This window comes from Leptopilina heterotoma, unplaced genomic scaffold (assembly GCF_015476425.1).
Source record: "Leptopilina heterotoma isolate Lh14 unplaced genomic scaffold, ASM1547642v1 Lhet_141, whole genome shotgun sequence".
Classification (NCBI taxonomy): Eukaryota; Metazoa; Arthropoda; class Insecta; order Hymenoptera; family Figitidae; genus Leptopilina; species Leptopilina heterotoma.
In genome coordinates this window covers 839625-849618 of record NW_025110860.1, presented here as the reverse complement: position 1 = coordinate 849618, position 9994 = coordinate 839625, and the positions used below count along the sequence as shown (strand labels likewise).

Here is a 9994-nt window from a genome sequence, read left to right as displayed (position 1 = left end):
GAAGTAAATTTTTCCACGTTCGAAATTTATCGATTTTTCTTTTAATATCATATTCTATTTGATAAAATTTCTTTTCTTTAATCCTAGGTACTATTTCTAAATTTTATTTTTCAATTCTATTTCTTATTTTTATTTCTAATTTCTAATTTTTGAAATTCGTATTTTATTTCTTTTCCATGTAAACGGATTTTTGTTAAACATAATTTTTATCTCACGTTATATTTTTCATTCAAGAGAATTTTTGTTTCCTGAAAATTTCTATTTTACTTATTTTTCCAGCACAAAAATTCTAATTTAATCGAATTTTAGTTTCTACGAATTTTCATTTGCCGACATTTAAAAATTAACAAAAACAAAAATTCGGCCAAACTTTGATTCGGTTAAATGAAAATTTTTTGATCTAAAACTTTGTAAAAACGAAGAATCAGACGAATTTAGATTCGGCGGTTAGGAAATTCTGACATTTAAAAATTAACAGAAACGAAAATTCGGCTAAATTTTTATTCGGTGAAATAAATTTCTTGCATTTAAAAATTTGTAAAAAAAAAGCTAAATTTGTCGAATTGGAACTTTTAATATTTTAAAATTCGCAAACACTAAAATTCTCTTAAATTTTGGATTCGGCAAAATGGAAATTTTGACATTTAAAAATCGGCGGAAACGAAAATTCGGCCAAACTTTGATTCGGTGAATTGAAATTTTGACATTTAAAAATTTACGGTAATAAAAATTCGGCCAAATTTAGATTCGGCGAAATGGATATTTTAATACTTTAAAATTCGCAAAAATTGAAATTATCTTAAATTTGAATTCGGCGAAATGAAAATTTTTGCATTTAAAACTTTGCAGAAAAAAACATTCAGACGAAATTTTATTTGGTGAAATGGAAATTCGAACATTTATATATTTTCGAAAACAAAAATTCGGCTAAACTTTGATTCGACGAATTGAAATGCTGACAATTAAATATTTAAGGAAACAAAAATTCGGCCAAAATTAGATTCGTCGAAATGGAAATTTTGATATTTTAAAATTCGCGAAAACTAGAGTTCTCTTAAATTTTGGATTCGGCAAAATGGAAATTTATTCATTTAAAAATCGGCGGAAACGAAAATTCGGCCAAACTTTGATGCCGCGAATTAAAATTCTGTTATTTAAAAATTTACATAAACAAAAATTCGGCCAAATTTAGATTCGGCGAAATGGAAAGTTTTACATTTAAAAAACAACTAAAACGAAAATTCAAACAAATTTAGATTCAGCGAAATGGAAAGTTTAAATATTTTAAAACTCGGCGAAATTCGGAGAAATGTAAATTTTTTCATTCAAAAATCGGCCAAACTTTGATTCGACGAAGGAAAATTCTGACTTTTAAATTTGACCAATCACAAATTTTACTGACCTAAAAATTTGTTGAAATTAAAATTGTAGCAAATTTAAATTTTCTGAAATGAAAATTCTTCAATTTAAAAATTTCCTAAAAATGAAAAGCCGAACGACTTTGGATTTATAAAAATTGAAATTCTCAAAATTAGAAATTCGTAAAAACGAAAATTCGGTCAAAATCCGATTCGGTCAAATCGAAGAATAGAAATTCGGCTAAAAGAAATTTTTTTCAAATAAAATACAAAGTAATAAAACTCTTTAATTGATTTCTATCGGGGATGTTTATCAAATTCAACTAAAATTCACTTACCTACGTCGTCAATGATCAGAAAATAGTAAAATTTACTTCATAAACAGTAAAAATTACTGCATTTGCGGAAACGAGCAAACATTCCGGACAGTTATAAATTTTACTATACGAAAGTAGTAAAACCTACTTTATTCATTCTTTTTCCAATAGATTTTGAGTTTGATCTTGAAATCCGAGTTTTGATCTATAATTGAAAGCCAAGTTATTAGTATCTGAAATCGTGTCTGAATTACAATCTACGTAAGACTAGTAATCCGGTTAGAGATCGGGAACACATGAACTGACTTAACTCCCAAAGACCTTTCGCATCTTTCGCTAAAGCCTTGTGGATTTATTGAAGCAGTCAAAATCCGCTGAATATACCTCGTGTATCATCTTCCATTTCTAGAGATTATCAATTTAATTCATGATATTCGTATACAATTTTTGCTTTCAAAAAAAAATTCTATCTTATTTCCATGTTCAAGTCTTCTTTAAGAGAAAACTTAAAGGAGCAGTTAATAATCGAAGCATTAAACATGTAAAACGTTTGACTTTTTTTTCTTTTTCTTTCTCGACAAAAAAAAATAAATAAAAAAACAAAAAATTTCCAGAGACTAAATTTCTATTTGGATGATGATGATAATGATAATAATATTTAGAGGGGAGAAAAAAGACTGACCACGAGAAAATTCAGCACTTGACACGTTCAAGAAACCAAAGGAGGCTTGAGAGTGGAATTTAAAGACGAAAAGCGCTTTTTAACGCGAGATGGTTTCCGGCAGTTTGCCTTGAATGCGAATGCAAAATCACGAGTCTGTGAGGAGTAAGTCCGGAGAGCTGGGGCACTAAGTGCCCGAGCGCAAGATTTCTAAATCGTGACCCTTTCATCTTGCATCGTTACATTTGCATCTTTTTTCGTGTCTGTCGCAAAAGAATCGATCCACGGTCTTTATTTCTTCAGCCGAATTTCGGCTTTTAACGCGAAAGAAAAGGAAATTATAAATTCTTCGTTAATGTTTAAAAAATTTGGAATCACGAAATTCTTAATTTCGTTATAAAGCACAAATAAAAAGAGGTTTTAAAAATGCATCGCATTTTTTGTGGTCGCCTTAATGCTAACCTTGAACCAATTGCCTTTGCAGACAGTGTTGATACCTTGGAGTGCATTTCCAGTTGAAAATTAGGTTGACGAGCTAATCACAAGTAAGTGGCAGCTGCAGCGGAAGTGGCGGCCCTAAGGGTGGCTCGGAGGGCACGATGAATGGCATGCAATCTCATTAAGCTCCCGAGACTTTGGTCCTGGTGAGCCTCTTCCTCGTCTTCATCATCTTCTTCTCCTTCTCTTTCTTCTTCTACAACTTCTTCTTCTTCTTCTTCTACACCATCTTCTTCTTCATCTCCTTTTCCTTCTCCTACTTTTTTTCTTTTTCTTTCTCCTTTTCTGAAATTTTCTCCTCTTTCTTCACCTTTACCTCTTTCTTCACCTTCAGCTCTTTCTTCACCTTCTTCCTCTACCTCCTCATCATTCTCATCCTGGCTCACATTCCGATTATTATTCGGGTGTCGGAGATGTTGTTGTAGACGAGGGTGCGGGAGGACGCGGCGAAACATTAGGGTGGACTGCACCCCGCACGCACCCCTTGCCCCCTCTCACTTATCCTCTGACTCGGCCATGGACGAGGGTTCAGTGTCCTGTCTCTCACTGAAAGCAAAATGAGAAAAAAAAAAAAATTCTTCATTATTCACAGTGTGGGGAAATTGTTGGAAAAATTGCGACAACAATTTTGTATGAGGAAATATTCAATTTTCGAGCAATATTCACACGCATTCAATTTTCAAAGACCTTTTGCCTTTGCCATATTGTGCGCTTGAACAAAAGAAAAAAAAAACAAATTCACTTTTCTGCGAGTTTAATTGTAAAATTCGAAAAATACGTGTTTTTTTCTCGGAAATGTGGGAAATTGTTGATTTGGACTTTTATTCAATTATTTACTTCACTTTTCATGTTCGGAATAATTTTTAATCTTTCTAATCGGGTCAAAACAGAAATGAAAAATCGAATCGTATAAATTTTACTATACAAAAAAAGTAAAGTTTATTTAATTTTAAGTGTAATATTTACTTTCCTATTTACTGAAAAAAAGTAGCTATCAAAAAATTAAACTTGACGACAAAAAACAAAAAACTCGTTTTAGACACTTCACAAAACTATAACAAAAATTCAATTCTATATTTTATTTTTCTGACTTTTTCCTAATTTTCATCAAAAATATTAACTTCTCTCTTATCCTGATAATAAATTGAATTCCTGCAACAAATTTTATAATTGATGAAAGAATTTAAATATATATAAAAATAATTTCATTCTTACGAAGAATTTATAAAATTTTTTAAATAATTCAATTCTGTTTGGAAATTTTATAAAAATTTATATTTAAAAATCATTGAATTGCAAAAAATTTTTAAAAATAATTAAATTTTACAAAAAAATTCAATTAAAACTTCTGACAATAATTGAATTCTTGCGAACGATTTTATTAAAATTTTTTTAAATATTTAAATTTCCAAGAAGAAATTTATTACTTTGAAAAATAATTGAATTCTTGTGATGAATATTGTTATTTATGAAAATAATTGAATTTTATGAAAAAGCCTCAAAATAATTGAATTTTTGAATAATTTTGAATTTTATTAAAATCTAAAGGAGTAATTGAATTATTTCAAAAAATTTAATTAAAATTATATTTAAAATAATTGATTTTTTTGAACAATTTTATTAAAATATTTTTAAATAATTGAATTCCTGTGAAAAATTTTAATATTTTTGTAAATAATTGAATTCTTCCAAAGTATATTTAAAAACATTTTTTAAAATAATTGGTTCTTTCGAGGAATTAAAATTAAACTTTTAAGAATAATAACATTTTTTGAGCAAATTCTGTAAAATTGTATTTAAAATAATTAAAATCCTGAGATGAATTTTATTATTTATAAAAATAATTGAATTTTTGCTAAGAATTACATTAAAATTTTCAAAAACAATTAAATTTCTAAGAAGGATTTTATGCAACTTCTTATTTGAATAATTAAATTCCTATGAAATTTCTTTTATTCATGAAAAGAATTGAATTCTTACGAAGATTTTTACAAAATTTTTTTTTATTAATTGAATTCTGTTTGGAAATTTTATGAAAATAGTAGATATTACAAATCATTGAATTGCGAAAAGTTTTTAAAAATAATTAAATTTTACAAAGAATTCTATTAAATTTTTTGAGAATAATTAAATGACTGCGTGGCATTTTATTAACATTTATTTTTCATAATTGAATTCTTAAAAAACATTTTATTATTTATGAAAATAATTGAATTCTTGCGGACGATTTTATTAGAATTTTTTTAAATAATTGAATTTCCAAGAAGAAATTTATTATTATTAAAAATAATTGAATTCTTGTGATGAATATTGTTGTTTATGAAAATAATTGAATTTTGCAAAGAATTTTATTAAAATTATTACAAAAAAATTTAATTAAAATTGTTTTTAAAATAATAGACTTGTTTCGAACAATTTTGTTAAAATATTTGAAAATAATTGAATTCCAGTGACAAATTCTTATCCTTTTGTAAATAATTGAATTCTTCCAAAAAATTTTAAACATTCTATTTAAATAATTGATTCTTTCAAGGAATTAAAAACAAATTTTTAAGAATAATTATTACATTTTTGGAGAAATTTTTGTAAAATTGTATTAAAAATAATTGAAAACCTGAGATGAAGTTTATTATTTATGAAAATAATTGAATTGTTGCTAAGAATTTTATTAAAATTTTCAAAAAAATAATTGAATTCCTGAGAAGAATTTTATTCTTTATGAAAATAATTAAATTCTTGCGGACGATTTTATTAGAATTTTTTTAAATAATTGAATTTCCAAGAAGAAATTTATTATTATTAAAAATAATTGAATTCTTGTGATGAATATTGTTGTTTATGAAAATAATTGAATTTTGCAAAGAATTTTATTAAATTTATTTCAAAAAAATTTAATTAAAATTGTTTTTAAAATAATAGACTTGTTTCGAACAATTTTGTTAAAATATTTGAAAATAATTAAATTCCAGTGACAAATTCTTATCCTTTTGTAAATAATTGAATTCTTCCAAAGAATTTTAAACATTCTATATCAATAATTGATTCTTTCAAGGAATTAAAAACAAATTTTTAAGAATAATTATTACATTTTTGGAGAAATTTTTGTAAAATTGTATTAAAAATAATTGAAAACCTGAGATGAAGTTTATTATTTATGAAAATAATTGAATTGTTGCTATTAATTTTATTAAAATTTTCAAAAAAATAATTGAATTCCTGAGAAGAATTTTATTCTTTATGAAAATAATTAAATTATTGCGAAACATTTTATTAAAAAATGTTTAAAAAGAATTTAATTTCTGTAAAAAATTTTGTTATTTTTGAAAGCAATAGAATTCTTCATAATTAAGAATATTATAAACATTGTTTTAAATAATTAATTTTTTCGAAATATAATAGATATTATGAAAATTTTATTTTAAATATTTGAATTCTTGTGAAAAACTTTAGTTGTGAAAATAATTGAATTTTTCGATTAATTAATTTAAAATAGTATTAAAAAAATTAAAATTCTTATATGAGTTTCATTATTAATGAAAATAATTGAATTCTTGCTTAACATTTTATCAAAAATTATTAGTGAAACTATTTTAATTATTGTGAAGAAATTGTATAAAAATTTTTGTAAAATAATTGATTTTTTCGAAATTTTTTTGAAAATACTATTCTAAACTAATTGAATTCTTGTGAGAATTTTATTATAATTATAAAAATAATTAAACTGAATTGAGTTTTATCATTTTTTTCTTAATTATTGAATTTTGGATATTTTTTGAAAATAATTGAATGGTTTTAAAGAATTTGATTATATTTTTTGAGAATAGTTTTTTAATTTCTAGTATTAGTGAATTTAAAGTAGTGGAAATTCTAAAATTTAATTCAGAATATTTTTTTTCACAAATTCAAGGGAAACACTCAGCCACTGGAAAAATGGGTGAATTAAGATTAAAGAAAGTTTTTTGAATTAATAATTATTGCTTGCTCCAATATCTCTCCGAATTAGAATACGACAACTTTCATTCTCTAAAGCCAAATGAAATCGCTATCAAGAATAATGAATTAATTAATATTCTTATGAAACTGTTTGCGTTTTTTTCAAAAAAAAAAAAAAAGGAATAAAATAAAAATTATTTCCCTTTGTTTTGTGAGCGAGAATCTTCATTGAAATTCAGATGGGATAGTATGATATTTCAAAGCAAATCTCATAGTTGACCTGGAATTTTATTAAAAAAAAAAAGTTAAACTTTCTGACACTTGAATTTAAAAATTAAGTATCGAAAGAAAATATCCGCGATTTTATAAAAGAGAAATCCATTGCGTTTTAAGACTTTTAAAATTGACTTTTATCTTATAAAAGGTCTTTAAATTTTATTTCTCAAAGTGTTTCCACTTTCAATGGGAATAAATTACATTTTCATGTTTCTCAACATTCATAAAGAAAAGCGTTTACCGAGACAATAAAATCACTGAATTATTATGACTCATTTCTGAAACTATTCAAGTTTCACTTTAAATAAATTAAGTTTCGAGAATTATATAGTTTCGTGAGGAAATAAATAGAAAAGTATCAAGTAAACTAGAGGGACTTTTTATAATGAAAAACTTATTCTATGAAAAACGGAGATCATTTATAGAACACTTGTGATAATAACTGGCTTATCTCGAGTCATTTCGAGATTGAATCAGAACATTCTGTAAGGTCAGGAAAAAAGTCAAAATACTTTCTGACAATCAGGAAAAAGAAAATCAAATTTTTTTCTAGCTTACAATTTATTTTTACGAAATTTCGATTATTCTGACATTCTTCAATAATTAAATATATATATTAGAAATTAAAAATTTCAAATAATTAAAAAAAAATTCCATTAAACGTTTTGAAAAAAATTTATTCTACAGAATTCCAGACTTCGTACTCGATAATTAATTTTAAAAAAGAAGCAAAAAGTAGCTTTTAAACTAAAAAAAGTAGTAAAAAGTATAGCTATCGAAAAATTAAACTTGACCAAAAAAAAACTCGTTTTAGACACTTCACAAAACTGACAAAAATTCCATTCTATATTTTATTTTCCTGATTTTTTCCTAATTTTCATCAAAAAATATTTACCTCTTTCTTAACCTGCTAATAAATTGAATTCCTGCAACGAATTTTCTTATTCATGAAAGAATTCAAATATTAAAAAAAAATAATTTAATTCTTGCGAAGAATTTTATAAACATTCTTAAATAATTGATTTTTTTTTTTTTGACTAATTTTATGCAAATTCTAATAAAAATAATTGAAATCCAGAGAAATTTTTATTATTCATGAAAAGAATTAAATTTTTACGAAGATTTTTACAACAAATTTGTTAAAAAATTGAATTCTGTTTGGAAATTTTATAAAAATAGTAGATATTGAAAAACATTGAATTGAGAAAATTTTTTTTAAAAAATTAAATTTCACAAAGAATTCTATTAAAATTTTTGACAATAATTAAATGTCTGTGTGGTATTTTATTGAATTTTTTTGAAAATAATTGAATTCCTAAAATGCATTTTAATATTTATGAAAATAATTCAATTCTTAAGAATGATTTTACAAGAATTTTTTAAAATAATTGAATTTCCAAAATAAAATTTATTATATTTAAATTTATTAAATTTTTATTTATTAAAATATATTTATTTTTTTATTAAAAATAATTGAATTCTAGTGATGAATATATTGTTATTTATAAAAATAATTGAATTTTGCAAAGAATTGTATTAAAATGCCAGAAAATAATTGAATTTTCGGGAATTATTTTGCTATTTATCGACATAATTGAATTTTTCCGAAGAATTATTTATGTAAATCATTGAATTCTTGGGAAGAATTTTATTAAAATGTAAAAGAATAATTAAATTACTTCAAAAAAATGTAATTAAAATTTTATTTAAAATAATTGATTTTTTTTCGAACAATTTTATTAAAATATTTGAAAATAATTGAATTCCTGTGAAAAATTCTAATATTTTTGTAAATACTTAATTTTTTCGAGGAAGTAAAATTAAATTTTTATGAATAATTACATTTTTTAAGCAATTCCTGTAAAATTGTATTTAAAATAATTGAAATCCTGCGATAAATTTTATTGTTTGTGAAAATAATTGAATAGATGGTAAGAATTTTATTAAAACGCTTAAAACGAATTAAATTTCTGTGGAAAATTTTGTTATTTTTGAAAATAATTGCATTCTTTATAAGAATTTTATAAACATTGTTTTAAATAATTAATCTTTTTTATAATAAATATTATGAAAATTTTATTTTAAATAATTGAATTCTTGTGGAAAACTGTATTTGCGAAAACAATTGAATTTTTCTATTAATTAATTTAAAATAGTATTAAAAATAATTGAAATTTTTCGATGAGGTTTATTACTTACAAAATTAATAGAATTTTTGTGATGAATATTGTTATTTATGAAAATAATTGAATTCTATTAAAGTGCCTCAAAATAATTGAATTTTTGAATAATTTTGAATTTTATGAAAATCTAAAGGAGTAATTGAATTATTTCAAAAAATTTAATTAAAATTGTATTTAAAATAATTGATTTTTTTCGAACAATTTTATTAAAACATTTTAAAATAATTGAATTTCTGCGAAAAATTCTAATATTTTTGTAAATAATTGAATTCTTCCAAAGAATTTTAAAAAACATTTTTTTTTTTGAATAATTGCTTCTTTCGAGGAATTGAAATTAAATTTTTAAGAATAATTACATTTTTTGAGCAATTCCTGTAAAATCGTATTAAAAATAATTGAAATCCTGCGATGAATTTTATTGTTTATGAAAATAATTAAATTTTTACGAAGATTTTTATTAAAATTTTCAAAAAAATAATTGAATTCCTATAAGAAGAATTTTGTTATTTTTGAAAATAATTGAATTCCTATAAGAAGAATTTTGTTATTTTTTGAAAATAATTGAATTATTGCGAAAAATTTTATTAAAATGTTTAAAAAGAATTGAATTTCTGTAAAAAATTTTATTATTTTGGAAAATAATTGAATTCTTCATAAGAATTTTATAAAAATTGTTTTAAATAATTAATTTTTTCGAAATAGGTGAATAATAAATATGAAAATTTTATTTTAAAGACTTGATTTTTTATGGAAAATTTTATTTATGAA

The 9994-nt window shown here is 23.0% G+C and overlaps 1 protein-coding gene across 1 annotated transcript in view; it reads right to left on the bottom strand.

The window, feature by feature from the left end:
* Positions 1 to 1463: 1463 nt before the first annotated feature.
* The window catches only part of LOC122498060 (protein abrupt-like), a 127585-nt gene continuing 119054 nt past the window's right edge, over positions 1464 to 9994 (bottom strand). Inside the window, exon 9 of the mRNA XM_043605600.1 lies at positions 1464 to 3380. Coding sequence (XP_043461535.1) covers positions 3329 to 3380 — 52 coding nt within the window. The 3' untranslated portion in view covers positions 1464 to 3328. The remainder of the gene's footprint in view (positions 3381 to 9994) is intronic.